This window comes from Passer montanus, unplaced genomic scaffold, assembly GCF_014805655.1.
Source record: "Passer montanus isolate IOZ18808 unplaced genomic scaffold, ASM1480565v1 scaffold3, whole genome shotgun sequence".
In the NCBI taxonomy this organism is placed as follows: Eukaryota; Metazoa; Chordata; class Aves; order Passeriformes; family Passeridae; genus Passer; species Passer montanus.
The window spans coordinates 7,089,094-7,105,038 of record NW_024367707.1 but is presented as its reverse complement, the minus strand read 5'-3'; the positions used below and the strand labels follow the sequence as shown (position 1 = coordinate 7,105,038).

At 42.4% G+C, this 15,945-nt stretch overlaps 1 protein-coding gene across 3 annotated transcripts; it reads right to left on the bottom strand.

Moving 5' to 3' along the window:
- Positions 1-4,339: 4,339 nt before the first annotated feature.
- Positions 4,340-13,346, bottom strand: RBBP7 (RB binding protein 7, chromatin remodeling factor). 3 transcript variants are annotated; one of them, XM_039714526.1, is made up of 12 exons: positions 12,687-13,346; positions 10,769-10,911; positions 10,143-10,316; positions 9,718-9,833; positions 9,002-9,162; positions 7,921-8,047; positions 7,754-7,831; positions 7,121-7,197; positions 6,173-6,230; positions 5,536-5,646; positions 4,616-4,729; positions 4,340-4,559 (listed from the first exon to the last, which is right to left on the bottom strand). In XM_039714526.1, the coding sequence occupies exons 1-11, from the start codon at positions 12,848-12,850 to the stop codon at positions 4,661-4,663; spliced, it is 1,278 nt and encodes a 425-aa protein (XP_039570460.1). In that variant the 5' UTR covers positions 12,851-13,346; the 3' UTR covers positions 4,340-4,559; positions 4,616-4,660. The 3 variants fall into 3 exon arrangements, with proteins under 3 accessions (XP_039570460.1, XP_039570461.1, XP_039570459.1); XM_039714527.1 differs by having other exon boundaries at positions 4,340-4,729; positions 12,687-12,831; positions 13,139-13,346; XM_039714525.1 differs by having other exon boundaries at positions 4,340-4,729.
- Between the last annotated feature and the right edge of the window lie 2,599 nt (positions 13,347-15,945).

Genomic DNA, 15,945 nt, shown 5'->3' with positions numbered 1-15,945 from the left:
CTCTCAAAACATTGTTATCCATGTTTGATTCTGCTTGAACTTGGAGAAGCTTTGGGTTTGAAATTCACAAGACAGAAGCTGATGTTGAAAGAATTATGAAGAATCTACCCCACCAAACATCTCAGTGGCCATAAACCACAGGTCAGACTGGGTGTTTGACTTTAATACTTGTTCCCTGTAGAGAGTTTACACAGCTTTCTTCAGCTGTTTCAGTGCTGAAGTGAAGAGGCATTGCTTACACATGGAAGACAATAAAGTATAGTGTGGATAATAGCATAAACTGTGTGCTACATAGCAAAAATTACCTGTTATCACACAGTTAAGGTTCTCAAGGGTTTTGCATTTTACAATAAAAGCAAATACAATTTTTCTTACACAGTAAAGGAAAACGCCAAACTTGCTTTTTGCCACACTGAAGCAAAATGCAGGAATGTTACACACACTCAGGTTTGTTGTTACATAGGTATCAGTCTTCCTAAATATTGCAGCATCAGTTACACTTAATGCCTTGCAGCTCCTCACAAATACTTCTGTTAAGTTTATCTTCAGAGGAGTTGGTGATGCAAACCATCCCATTCTTAGGGAAGAGGGGGAACAAAAATTTGTGATGCAGAATAGCAGTGGTACTTGGCTTTATTAGCAATAAAAGACCACTGCCACAGCTGCTGCTCTCCAGAAGTACTGGTGTGGTCTGATGAGCCTGGCTGGAGATTTTTATCATTCAACTTCCAGAAAACATGTCTGTTGAAATAAAACAGCTGCTTTAAAATACAGTTTATAGTTTCACTGTCATTCATGCTGCATTTTAATACAAAGAGGAGAGGATTTAGATTCTTTGATGTAGGCTGAAAACCTCGGAGAGAAAAAATACTGGGAAATTACCTCAAATACATAGGTGTTGAGAATGAGGAAGTCACTCTAAATTGGTAGTTTTCACTTTAGATGACCCATCCTAGTTTTTGTTATACCTGCCCTTCTGGGAACAGCCAATACAAAAAAGGTAAGTCTCAAAACTGTACACAGTTCCTTTGAAAAAAAAGGCCAAGGGATGGAAAGCTCAGCACGTATGAATCTGCAGGAATAACACATAAGTGTACTTCCTAAGTACACCTAAAGAAACTCTTGTCTAATGCAATAAAGAAGTATCTTGCTGGAGCCATTGTTCAGGTTGACTGTTCTATTACTTTTCTTTTTTTTTAAACTTCAGCTTCCATTATATTTACTACTACCAAACAGCAGTGCATAAGCAGTTACCTAGGTCCTGTGGGAGGCAGCAGCTTTTAAAATCAAAATCTTACAGCATTCAGCTAAAGCAAGTTCAATATTATCTTCCCACATTTCACAAACATGCTACTCAGGCATGTTTTAAAAAAACTACTTGCAAATTAAAAACCATATTTGTCCCAGCCCAGCATTCTCTGTAACAAAACACTTTTAGCTAATAAGATGTAGACTTTCCTAACTCAATACTGGCTGCAGGACTGGGCTTAGAGCTGCCTAAAAAAGATTGGTGAGGTTGCTGCTGCTGAAGAAAGCTGCGTGAGCACAGGTTTGGAGAACGACAATCCAGACTTGGGGAAAAGAAAGCAATGAAGAGGTTGGATTTACTGCTGCACTTTGAAATGCAGGTATAGTTAATGAAATTATGTTCTCATTTTGCTCCCTTGTTAATTATCCCATCCTTTCAGCTGTAAGAGAGCAGGCACTGAGTGTTTCTCTAGTCCCCAGGTGGCTGCTCCTCTGTGCTCTAGAGGGAGGTAGGGCTTTGTGGGACATCCAAGGTACCACCAGTCACTGATCCCTACAGATGCAGATCTGAGCTCTTAGTGTTTCAGTAGAGAAAATCAAGAACAGTGGCAAATTTTTCAGTCAGTGTCAAAGAGGGACTTTTCACAAGCAGAGGGAATGATAATGGGTAATGAGTTTAAACCCCAAAAGGTAGATTTAGATTAGATATTAGGAATAAATTTCTTTACTGTGGAGGCAGTGAGGTACAGGAACAGGTTGCCCAGAGAAGCTGTGGATGCCTTATCTTGAAGCCCCATCTGTGGAAGTGTTCAAGGACAGCCTGGATGGGGCTTGGAGCAACCTGGAAGTGGAAGGTGTCCCTGCCCGTGGCAGGGGGCTTGCCAAACCAAACACATATTTAGAGAATGCATTAATTTCCATTTCCTGTGCATGGCATTTTAGTGTTTGTACACCCAGAACACCAGCAGGACCAAAGCACAGTCAGTAAAGCAGTGGCCAAGGAGTCCTTTGGCAGTTTGACCTTTCATGCTATTTAGCACATCCTGTCCACTTGTCACCTGCTTGCTGACCTCCAACAGCATGTCAGCATTCCAGAGGAATATTTAAGCTTTTTTTACCTACCTGCATCAAATTAATAGGAACCATTATTGAAAAAGGTGTGGAGAGACAAGTCCATGCCTGGTGACCCAGTGACTACAAAGCAGAGGAGTGCCCTGGTAACAGCAGACAGGGAATTAAGAAAAAGTAGCATAAAAGAAGCAAGGAGAAGAGCAATGTAGTTGCTACACTCCACTTTCCCTCTCCCATTCAGTTAGTGAGGCAGTAAAAGACTAGTGAACAACCCCAAACATGTTTCACACACAAAGCTGGAATCACCAATTCTAGGGATGAGCTGTGCTCTACATGTTGGTCCCAAGCAGCCAGGAGGTCTCCTTGAAGTGAGCACTGAAGAGGACAGCAGCAGGGAGAGGTCATGTCACAGAGCACTGCTCTATCTGCACCAGGAGGAGCCACCACCATGCTCTCAGGGAAGGATTTCTGTTTGTCCAGAAAGCTGGGCCATTGACATCTTCGTTTCCTGCTTTTCAAGAGCTGTGTGTGTGTCAGAATGATTGCAAAAAAATATGTAGAGCCTGACCATAAGCCACCTCTGAATTCAGTGTTTAATGCTTATCATGTGCTGCCACTTGCACTTCCCCAGCAGGGTGGGGGAGAGAACAGGAAGAAAATCTCCTGGGCACAGCTGGAGGAGTTTCAGAAGTGGGTGAGGGAATGAAACCACTTGCCCCCTCCCTGACACAGGTCAGTGCCCTGCCACCATCCAAACAATGGCCACCTCAAAAGGCTCTCTTCACCTTCCTCCACCCATTTCATTGCTGAGCATGGCCTAAAGGAATATTCCTTTGGTCAGTTGGGCTGTCCCAGCTGTGTCTCCTTCCCTGCAGTGTGCAAGCACTGCCCAGCAAGCACCAAAGCACAGCTGCCTTATCAGCAGCATTCCAGCCATGAATCCAAACCAGAGTCCCCAGCACTGCTCAGCTGGACAAGCACTCCATCCCACCAGGGCCAGCACAGGCAGCTCCAGATACACAAGCCTGAGCCCAGTTGTCTACCAACTTGTTACAGTGCCAGTGGAGAGGAGAGCAAGGTATCACTGTCTCACTATCAGTCACCACTGTCATCTTTTTTTTTCAGCTTGAGCAGAAAGATCAGGACAGCCAGCAATTAATTTCATTAAGATCTTAAGTAGCTAAGAGCTATAGACTCCACTTAGACTTGTCTGACAGTTCCCAACGTAATCCATCAACTGTCTGTAGATCCATGATAAATATGAAGAAATTTTGCTTCTGTACAGGCAAAATTCTTGAGCTTTTCAGTCAGTCCAAGGTTTAGAAGCAAACTGTGTGTTTGTCTATTATTTGTTCAGACACTGATGTATTTTAGACAACTACCCAATTGCCTCACTTAAGTAAAAAATGCAGCAGGAAGGCTCTAACCAACCACAGGTGACACCAATTCACTGAGAGGACACTGGCACTTTGGCACTTAAGAAAATTATAAAGGACAGTGCTTTTACCACCACCCAAAAAAAACCCCACAACACACTAACACATAAAACCCAACAACACAGACAAAATCCAACCACTAATCACTCATCCAAACACAAAGAAATTACTTGAGCCTACTCAAGATTTGTACTTGAACTTGACAGGAAATATACTGGCTCTGCCCCTGGATTCCCTAAACTCCTTCTATACCCATGCCCTTTGTGAAGTCATGTATTCCAATGGTTTTTTGCATGAAGACAACTCTAATCTTCCCATATTTTTAACTGTGGGCTAAGTTATAAACTAAAAAATACATAACTTTAATTGCTACCTGGTAATAAATTCTGTTCTATTATTGAATACAAGAAGGTATTCAACTTATGCCAGTCGACATGAAACACACCAAACACTTTTTTAATAGATTTTATTTATGCAAAACCAATCCAAAAGTGGTAAAAGTGAAAAGCTCTTTTTACATATTAATACAAAAGGGGGTTTTTTATACAGTTTCTATGTGTGAAGAGTGAGGATTTGACAATTTTATTTGGAACACACAAATTTATTTAAAAATATAGACATAGGTATTAAGTCATTCTCATTTTCTTTTAAGCTAATTGCTGTACAGTATACAACAGCTCAAAGTGCCACAGAACCAAGGGTATCCCATGACAATTTGATTATACAAGCTTTTTGCTTAATCCAATTAGGAATATTCTTGTTTTGATGCAATGCCTCTGCCCAGTGATTGTGGGTTTTTTGGTTTGGTATTTGGTTTTGAGCATTTTTTCAGGGCTTTATTTTATATATACAGTAGTCAAATTATATATCCATGTCATTCCCTGTAGTTCCTTAAAGAAGAAAAGTTACATTCCTTCAGCTTCCAGTTCAGCTGCTGTTATATCTGGTTCTTCATCACTGTAAATGTTTTCTGCCTGAAGACACAAAACATTACAAGTGATACACACAATTGTTTTTAAACAATCTTCTACACTTGATATAGGGAAAAAACCCTCAGTAACACCAAGGTGGCACAGCCATCATCCCCTCCTTGAGGGGATTTTCTTCCTGCCCTTTCTTAAAGGGTTGCCAAATTTAGAAATGTGTACACAGTGGCTACATTTTGGCAGCTGCCTTCTTGCATTGCTCCATTTCAACAGCAAAAGCAGTAGCCATTTAACCACTAGCCCTATTATTTTATAACACTTCATTTGGAATTATTTCAACCACAGTCTAAACACACAAAACAAGAGCAGGCACTGAAAAAAGAAGCCTGACCTGTGACACACATTTAAGTCTGTTAAGAATTTTTTAACTCAATTAAATTACTTTATTCCACACTTCTAAGATAGCTGATCAATTTCCTATAATGTAAAGTACTATGAACTAACTGAGGATTTAAAAGGCATCCTGCTTCACAGCCAACATATGGGGGAGCAGGGGGGGCAAGACTTGGCTAATACTGGATATAAGTTTGCAACTACTTTGTTAAAAATAAATCTTAATGTTAAATAGTACCTAGAACTTGGAATCAAGAATTAACTAGTGGTTGCTTTTATTGAAGTTGTTTTAGTCTTGGTTTTCTTTTCAAAGTCTTACACTTTTTTATTAGATCAAGAAGTATATGGCACAGAGAACTTACAGTCCTTGAAGGCACAAGCTGCCCCAAGAAGAACAAGCCTTTTCAGTTTCATTTATACAACAAGCTTTAGAGTAACTTAAGAGCTGTTGTGACACTCACCATCTGCCATATCTGCATTATGTTGTCCTCTGATACAGAACAGATTACCCAAGGCTCATTAGGATTCCAACTGAAGTCTGAAATTTTGGCAGTGTGTCCTCCATGAATAAACTGTTAAAAAAACCCCACAAGCTTCAGTAAGCCATTTCAACTCTAGATAAATCTGTTTAAACCCAGGATTCTTAAGTTAAATTCATCATGCTAATGACCACCCAAAGAAAAACCTGCTACTAGAGAGTCACAACAGACATAAGGAAGGTGTGTGTTCAAGTGCTTCCATTTGCTGCTTATGGACACAGATGCAGTTGCTGGGACAGCATTTGAGACAACAATTCCTATTATTACAGCAACAACTGACATCATCAAAATGGTCTCTCTTCACACAGGGCTGGACTGTGAAATGTGAAATATGTGAAATATGTTATTCTGATTATCTCTAAGAGCACTTACACAGTCACACAAGAAATGGGGAAACCTTCAGAACTGAAGAGAGGAAGCCTACAGCAAATTAAAGCAATGGACTGGAAACCAGGGAGGTGAGAAGATTTAGGAACAGCTGCAGTTTTAGCAGCACAGTGACAAGACATCTCACTGCCACACAGCATGTCAGCACACTGAAACCTGAACAAAAGGGTACCAGCAGCTCAGGAGGCCCATCTTCTGCATCCTCTGCAGACTGCTCTTCTCCAATTTTACTGCAAAAAAGTAGTTTATACTTTTTATTAAAATGACAGTTGCATTCTCTGTCAGCTTAACTGAACAGTTCCTGGCCTTTGTTTCCCATATTTGCAATTTGTGTTTCTCACTGTGAAATATCTATAAGCACCAGGTACAAAACATCAACTGTCTGGCACTGTCATTACTGAAACGGAATCTTAACTTGTGAAGCACATGGAGGTAAAAATCTCTTACTGATGTGATGCCTGAAGATTTTTAGCCTTTTTCATATTTGTAGCTTTGTAGATTTTTAATATATAGTTGTATGATTTCTAGTACTTTTCCTGTCCTCACTCCATTTCAGAATAATTAGCTAAACCTTTCTAACACATTCTTGAAATTCTGTTTAGTCTTATTGTTAATAACAGAATTTCTGACAAGGACATCTTGTTTTCCACCAGAAGCTGAGACATAACAAGAAATAGGGCAAAGAAACCCTTGGACCAACTCCAAAGGAGCAGACCCAAGGGTGTTTAACTATTGGATGTACATGCTAGATAAACTAATTAATTAACCTTTTGAAAATTGCAGAAGTCCTTTGTCACACATACACATATAGCTGTATTTGTGCACCTGAAAGCTTTCATTAAAGAACTGCTTTTTATCCTACCACTTTAACACTGTTGCAAGTTTTGTCTTTTGAATCTAGGCAACAAGTGGACAACACAAAACAATGCTATAGCAAGAAACCCGATGGAGAAGTAACTTTAGATGTACTGTGCTGTTTCTATTTATACCCAGAAAACCAGACCTGAGGTAGGCAAGGAAAGCTAGAACAGCACAAATCAAACCTGCCAAATAATGCAGGCCTGCAGCCTTTTTTTTAACCATCTGCTCACACATACTAACAGAAAGGAATTTTCCTCACCTCAGATCCCATACGTTAAGGCGACGATTGGTACCACTTGAAGCAAGAATGGTTTCATTATGAGGAGACCAGTAAACCTATTGAAAGGAAACAACTTCAGTGAGCAGTTACTGATTTATAAAGCATATCCTGAATAACTAGCACCCTGGCCACTAATTTTTAACTATACCCTGTAAATCAGTTTCTTCCAGCACAGAGGATATTCTGTAACTCAAACAAACTGCTTTAGTCTTAAGATTTCTCATACTGAACAGACAACATCATTTCACTATTACAGATTTACAATATTTCAGGAAATCTGTCTAAAAATCACTGTTAATTGCACCTAATTAAATAGGCAAAGTTCACAAAATTAGGTTTGAATTTAAATCCTCTCTACAGCATACAATTTTAGAGAAACCTTCTACTTGTACTTAAGGTACTTGTGACACCCAGTATCCTTTTAGCATTAAGTTGTTGAAGTGGGGAAAGGCAGAAATAAACTACATAGTACTGTTTGTAACTGTCAAACTCAACACAGTGAATTTTGATTCAACAGATTTATTTGTGTTGCAAGAACACAAATCTACATGCTCTTGTCCAAGTCAGTACTCTTCTTGGGTTTTTTCTACAGGTTGTAAGTAGCTTACCCACCTGAAAAATCTCATCCTTATGAGACTCAAAAGAATGGAGTTTCAGCTTTAAGTTTCGAAGATCCCACAGAGCCACCGTCTGGGAGACACAAGCAACAAGAAACTGGTTTTACTGTAATGGCTTTCATCTGCACTACACAGGAATGTAAATTACACACAAGTGAAAACCTTGTCAGCAGAGCCAGTTGCCAGAATGAACTCGCTGTAGGGACTGAAGGACAGGCAGTTGACCTCGGCTGTGTGAGCATCTATGGAGTGACTCGGCTTGGACGTGGCATTAGATCTTGTGTCCCAGCTGTGGCAGTGAAGGGGTCGGGCCAGGCAGGAAAGAGGGAAAGCAAACAACTTAAGTTTTTATAGGAAGTTCTTTTTCACTACAGCTTTTATTACTAAACTCAACTCTGAAGTTACAGCTTTCATTCCAAAACCTTCAGTATCTTGTGTTTGTTGTACATGAACAGCTTGCACCATGAAGCTGACATACATATTAGTTACATCTTCTTTTCAAGTGATGTGAACACATTAAATGGCATGTAGATTTCAGTGAATCTGCACCATCACTGTAGCTGATTGCCATAAAGAGCTAGATAAAATCATTCCAAAATTCAGACCTTTTTTTTAATCCAAGTGCTGTAGACTAGGTCCAGTGGCAGTGATGCTGTTTTGGTTTTACCTTTTTTTCTTTCATATATTCTCTGTATTCTTTACACAAACATTTGTAGCCTATTGTATTAGTGGTTAGTTTTCCATGCCCTTTCCCTAGGTAGAAAGACAAAACATATTCAAAGGGCCTCTATCCTATCTTGGTTCTCCCAGGCTACCAAGGTTGAAAACAGCTCATGGAGACATATTTTTATAAACAAAGTGCAGCCAGTACCAAGGGGGGTGCTCCAGAGAAGGGGTTTGACCTGGGGGGTAATTGCATCAGCACTTGCCCTCCTAATTGGTGCTTTTTTAGTAAATTAGCATAATTGACAAACTTATAAAACTGTATGGGCTTTTGTGGACATTCTTCCATAACTGCCCTGCAATTATGCTAATTTACCAAACTTATAAAACTGTATGCACCCCCATGGGGGATGGGCTTTTGTGGACATTCTTCCGTAACTGCCCTGAGACCTCCAATAAAGATCCACTTTTATATTACCTCCCATACTAATATCTCAAAAGTGCATTTTGTTTCATTTCCAGGTTGAAAAAAGGCATCAGCAGGACACAGCAGACCCTACCCAAAACTCCCCTAACTTACATCATAAGCTTCTGATCATCTGCCACGGATCCAAACAGAGACTCGTGGAGCAGGTGCCATGCCACGTCTTCCACTACTGCAGAGTGCCCCGTAAAGATGGCTTTTGCATCAACAATCTTGCCCTCTGTGGGTCCAGCATTTACATCCCATAAACACACAGTCTGTAAATAAGCCACATTCTATTGAAATGCAGACTCTGATTGTATCATCTTTCAAATAAATAATCAATCACACTCTACATATAAAGAGACAACACTCCTGCAGCAGTTCTTTGCTTTTGAAAAAGAACACTTATTATGCCATAAATGAGAGCTAAGTTATCAATCAGCCTTCTGCAAGTTCAAGGCCCAAGGATTATTTAGAAGGTCACAAAAGCAATTTACACTTGTAAAGTTCACAAAGAAATTTATAAGCTATTAGTTATTGATCTTTGAGAGTCTTACTAATTTATAGTCTTGACCCAATCCAGTTTAAAGGGTTTTTTCCAGCAGACAACTATCAAAACATTCTGTTCTTACATCAAGAACCTTAAAAAGAACTTGTGGTTGATGACAGCCTACAACCAACTGACAGCCTTTAGAAATGTAATTACAATATGTGAGAGCTTCCCCACATAACAATACACATCTGCACTAGGACAAATTTTCTCTAATATTCTACTACAGCATAAATTAGGAGTTGGGCTTTTTTCACAGGGGAAAAGATGTGGTTTTTACATGATCATCTGATGCACTGAGAAGATGTCCACTCAAATTTGCGTTCCATGATAAGCCATAGCCTTCCTTCTGGTGTCCTCTTAATCTAAGGTCAGGATTACACTCTCCACTTGGGTCTGAAAGATAGAAAATTCCTTTCATTTAGCATGTCCTTGCACATCAATCCATAAAAGCATCATTATCACCCAAGAACTTTGTTTCTGTTGCAATAATTATATTTCATACATGCATCCCTTCAGAGAGTGCTGCTTCTGCCATGATTCTTTTATGAAAGTGAGCATAACCAGGAAGTTAAAGTCACTGAAGGTATGGACCTTTTCCTTTGGGTTCCAGAGCTCAGCAACCCTCTCCCAAATACAGTTAAACACAAGTTTACTCCTCTGTGACCAGAGGCATTTTGCTTAGCTCCAAGCAGTCTGACCCACCTGGTTTTGAAGGATGTTTAGTGTAGTCAAACACCAGCACATCAGCAGAGGGTGTTTTTGTTGCAATGATGCAGGGATTCTGAGGCATGTAACGGGCACGGTTCACTTCACCCTCATGGTTAATTTTAATCTCCATCTCAATTTTGCCTGTCACAGATCCAAAGCCACCAAATTCTACAGTTGTCAGAAAAATGTTAGTTTATCCCATCCATTATTTTAGACTACTGAAACAGCATTTCACAGCATCTTCCCTACTGCAAGAAAGAGTGGTAGCACCGTATTAAACTCAAGAAAAGACTAGGAAAGACTCACACCATGTAACACAACAGCATTAACACTTCTGATATTTAGAATCCTCTTTCAGAGCTTTAGTGTTTATTTGAGGTAGATTTGCACCAGTTGTCACCACAACTGAGAGCTGGTAGACATTCTAGTAGGAATTGCATATCAATGTTAACTAAGCTCTTATAAAACAAAATTTCTTCTTTTTAGTTGTCTAGAATTAGTGTGGATGGTAAGTATTTGTCCACTTTTGTATTTAATAGAAAGTTAGAACATCATTATCAAAACAACTGAAAGCAGTAATGATACTGCTCAAACAGAACCCAAGAATGCTGCACACCCACCTCCTTTCTCACTGTCAGACTTCAAATCATCAAACTGATAATTGTTGGGAATCTGGACTCTGGCAACAACCAGGTGGTTCTGTTCATCAGACGTGTGTGTTCCCAAAATCAGCCAGTGCAAAGCATAATCCTTTCCTTCTGGCCTGTTTAGAATAATAAATGTTGGGATAAAATTATGTGCTCAGTTCCAGAAGTTCTGTAGCTTGCATCAATAACCCTGAAGGTGCGAACCTCTTCAGGGAGCTAGAAAAGAGACCCTCCCTAAGAGATTCTCCCCTTTGTTGCACAGCCTTGTGTAATAAAGCAAACTGAACTCTGCCATGAGCCAACCAAAGACACAACCAGCAAGGCTCGAGTGACAATACAGAGCAGTAAACAGTGCCACTGTGGCTTGACAGGGACAGTTACAGTTTGCACAGCAGCTAAAGGACACACCAATACCTACTTTGGTCTAATTTCACTAGAGTCTCACAGTACTGATTTAGGAAACAATCAATACTCCTTTCCATAAAACATAAATCCTGAGGAGACAAGTGGCAACCTATTTTAGTTACTTCTCTTAGGAGCTTTTACCAGTTATCTGAACTAGAATCAAATTTCTCTTCTGGTGGTTGAATGCAACATTTAGTTAAAAGTGAACAGCTGGATGGATGGTGCCATTCATCTCCGAAAGGACAAATTTGAGCAGTAAAAACCAAGCAACCTCTGCATTCCTGAATGCAACAAACTAATTATGTTTCCTGAATCCAAGTAATCCAGAATCATTTGGGTAATCATACACTACCACAGGTATTACTACACCACTTCCAAGTGTAGAGGGGGGGAAAAATACAAAACCAAACAAGAAACACAATGCACATGCACTTACTTGCATCAGGAACAGGTGTCCCATCATGTCAGATGCCATACAAAGAGGCAGTCCTTGCCTTAAATGGCTTACATATTTTGACACTGGATAATTGGAAATACCAGGTTTTAAACTGAATATTAAGTCAATCTGCAAAATACGAGGCAAGCAGAAGTGTTCCTCATAAGGGCTCCACACCCTCAAATCCCCGCTGCATTTTCTCCATGCCGTGACTATTTAGCTCACATCTCTCTCACATAATTCCCAAACAGTCTGGTACACCAAATGAAGTGATCACCTAACCAACACGTAAAACATCCCATATGTAAAGTGGGACTTTATAGAAGAGACTCTGATAACTGCATGATGCTTACACACAAGGTATTTTAAAATCTACCTAAATCCACATTACACCAGTCCTTGTCCACTACCTCAGTGGAGCCCCGAGTTGTTACTGCAACAATTTAAGTTCTGTAGTAACTGGCACATGAACAGATTCTATCCCCATCTTTACGATTATTTTAGAACTTAAACTGAACCCACAATTTTTTCAGGGGGTTGTGGAAGAATGGGAAATTTAAACATGTGAATTCAACAATGAATCAGGGACAAAACCAGGATGCAAAGAACTAGTTTTACAATGTTCTCTTAAGTAAGTCCAGGCTTAAAAGATATCAAGCTTATACTATGCTATAGATACTATAGCTTGGATGGAACAATACATACAGTGCACATGAGGAAAATCAGTCTTTAAGAATGAGCTAATTTAGTAGACAGATTTCTCGATCAGAATTAACTATAGATGAGCACTAGATCTCTTATTTAGAAATAAATTGAGAAAGATTTCTGCGCTCACACCTCGCAACTCCTTCAGCAGGGCTAATCTAGACTTCGGTGAAGTATCAACTTGTGATCTTGTTCCTGTAAGCAAAACAAAGAGCTACAAGATGACAAAGAGAAGTCTAACCCAAACTGCTCTCGTCTTGCATGGTTTTTATCCTCAAGGTACTCGGCACACACGGTTGAGAGGAAAGGAGCCGAGCGCCTCCGCGGCACCGTGCCGCCCCTCACCTGCTGACATCAGGCAGCCACTGCACCGTGAGGCTGGGCCACTCCAGGGCGTGTGTCATCACCAGGTCGTACAAGAAGGGGGTGTTTTTCTTCCAGATCTTGTACTCCTCGCTGATGACACGCTCCTCCACCGTGTCCTCCAGCACTGCAGGAAGGGAAGGCATGAACCGAGGCGGAGGGGGTGAACGGGGCCGCAGCCCCGGCCGGGGCTCTACCGGGGCGGGGCGGGACAGGAGCGCGGGTCCGGCAGGACCCTCGGGACCGACACTGCAGCCGGCAGGACCGACACTGCAGCCGGCAGGACCGACAGACACTGCAGCCGGCCATCCCCGCTCCCGCCTCCCGCGGAAACGCCTCGGGGAGGAGCCCCGGAGCGCCCCAGCTCCGCTCCGCCATCCCGGGGCACCCTCACACCCCAGCGCCGGGCCGGGGCGAGGGAGGGGGGCTCCTACCGTCCCTGCTCGCCATGTCGGGCGAGACGCGGCGCCGGGAGGGAGCGGAGGGGCAGGGAGAAACGGAGGAGGCGGGGAAGGAGGGAGGGGGCACGGGAGACCCTGGAAAGGCGGGAGGGAGGGAGAACAGGCGAGGGTGCGCAGGGTGCGAGGGTGCCGCGGGCAGGACACCCGGCCCTGAAAGGGCTGCCGGGCTAGGGCGGGGCGGGGGAAGGCGAGGAGGAGCCCGGGGAAGCGGCGGCGGGGCCGGGACGAGGCGGAGGCGGGTTCGGGAAAGGCGGAGGCGGGCCGGGACGAGGCGGAGGCGGGGCCGGGACGAGGCGGAGGCGGGCCCGGGACGAGGCGCAGGCGGGCCCGGGCCGAGGCGGAGGCGGGCCCGGGACGAGGCGGAGGCGGGCCCGGGATGAGGCGGAGGCGGGCCCGGGGAAGGCGGAGGCGGGCCGGGACGAGGCGGAGGCGGGCCGGGATGAGGCGCAGGCGGGCGCGCTGCGCTGTTGCCGCGAGGTGGGGCTGTAGGTAAAGCAGCGCCACCGAGGACATCTCTATGAAGTCTTACCTAATGATCCTAAATCACGCTAAAAACGTGGATATTGATCCCCATTCGCAACTAGAAATGACAGAATTATTGAATCGTAGACTGGTTTGGGTTGGAAGGGACCTTAAAGATCAGCTTATTCCAACTACCTTGTTGGGCAGGGCTGCCCTCCGCTAGACCTGATAAGTAAATCTGTAAGTCAAAATGGTTACAGTGGCCACAGCTGAATAGTTACTGTTTCTTCAGCAGTGGTGCTGAATACTGCTTGGTTTTCTAGAAGAAATGTGTGTTTGAACTATTCTTTAGTTGCAGTTTTGGCATGGAAGGCACTGAACTGCATTACTGAGCTGTCGGACGCACAGGATCAGTTCAGGGATACCAGAGTTTTAAATTTTGTATCTCTCTAATGGGGTCAATGGTGATGTCTCATACCCTGGCAAGTGGCATGGCTTTGTTTAAGCAGCCATGTACAAATCAAACATATGGCCCTACGACCATCCAAATCACACAGACAGCCTTACCACCATGCCTGCCCTGCCTTGCTGATCTCTTCTTTCAGCTGTCAGTGGACAAAAGATTGTTTAAAGCCAGCTGGATGGAGCTCTGAACAACCTGGTTTAGTGAAAGGTGTCCCTGCTATGGTCAGGGGCATTGTAACTACATTATCTTTAAGGTCCCTTCCAACTCAAACCATTCTATGATTCTATGATTTAATTTAACTGCTTAAATGAACATTGCTTGCCTTAACCAGGGTAGATCTTTCTGGCAGCTAATAACACTTTCCAAAACAACACTGGAAATAGAGGCAGTTAAGAATCAGGTTAGATTCTCCCAAATGCCCTTAAAGATTCAAAGGAACTTTTTGTCTCCAAATAGCATGTGTTTTCTTGCCATGTTGTAAATTACAGTCTTAAGATGAACCCTTGCTTCAGTGTTAAACTCACAGAGATGAATCCTGTATCACTACGGCTCACGACTGGAGTCCCAGAAGGGAAAGAAATCAACTCTGAAGTGGAGCTCACTGTGCTCAGCTATAGATGGTGACAGGAGAGAGAGGGAAACAGCCAAATAATAGCTGGCATTTCATTTTAATTTCTCCTCTGTGAGGACACTCTTCATGCACTGAGCCTTCTAGGGTCTGGACACCAGTTTTGCAAACAAGGAATCCAGTTCTGGAAAACGTTTATGTCTAGCAAAGGCAGGAGACTCCGAGGCTCTCAACAGCAGCCAAAGGTTGCAGCATGGGAATCAGGGAATCAGACTGAGGAAGGCAGCCAGCTCCTCCAACTGGAAGCTTTCCCTAATAAACCATTGCTTTTCTGATCAGAGTGTTAAAAACCAGAAATCTTTTGGTGAAGTTAAATAAGTACATACTAATCTTTGCCTCAACCTGCACAAATTAGAACTACACCTGTGCATGGCTTATTTATTTAATGAGAATCCTGTTGAATTGCACAGAAGCTGTACAGCAGTCAGCTCCATAGGAGTGCACGAGTTAACACAGACACAGGGCCTTGTCCTGCCAGATGTGGCACCAGCTTCCCTTTGGCACTGCTTGCTCGATGCTTTGGTGTTTCCTGCCAGGAATGTGTCTACTCCTACAAAGTGCTGAGACCTTCCTAAAACATTTTCAGGGTGAAGACTGAACCTTTCAGAGCCTGTGTGTTGTTACAGAGCGTTGATCACTTAAACTTCAGATAATGGATAAAGGAAATCTCTGTCAGGCTTCCTGGCTTTAAGCGACCTCTGTTAGCCCTCACAGAAGTGTGATTGTGTGACCCCTCGAAAGATGAAGCACATGTAAACGTTTGGCTGTGATGCTCTTTGTGATTTTGCTGTAAACAGCAGTATTTGTGGCCACAGCTTACCTGGAATATGATAGGGAAAATGTGAATTGGTTTTGAAAAATAATGGACAAAATTGTTCTTCAGTGATGTCATATAGGGCTTGGCTGAACTATAAGTGAAGAATTACTCCCCAGCCCTCCACAATTTTTTGCTAACTCTGTTTAGGATCTGGAAATCAAGTTGGATTGTAATAGGTTCCAGAACTAGTACTAGCTTTGGTGAACAAACCCAGTTACATCTAGATGTCAAAATGGTTGGTAAGTGACCAGCACAGTTCTCTTCTCCTTGTTAACAATTACACTTGCACAAAACCACATTTTCTCTTAATTTAAATCTGTGCACCAAAAATCCTGTTATCAAGTGCTCTTTTCCCATTGAGATTTATCATGGAAGAGACAATTTATAACACTACATCTATCAAACAC

Coding starts and splice junctions, on each gene's coding strand:
- RBBP7 (XM_039714525.1), bottom strand. CDS start 12,850: ATGCCTTCCCTTCCTGCAGTGCTGGAGGACACGGTGGAGGAGCGTGTC. Junction 10,912..12,686: donor TGGCTGCCTGATGTCAGCAG/GTGAGGGGCGGC, acceptor TATTCTAAACAG/GCCAGAAGGAAAGGATTATG. Junction 7,198..7,753: donor ATAAGGATGAGATTTTTCAG/GTGGGTAAGCTA, acceptor TCCTTTCAATAG/GTTTACTGGTCTCCTCATAA.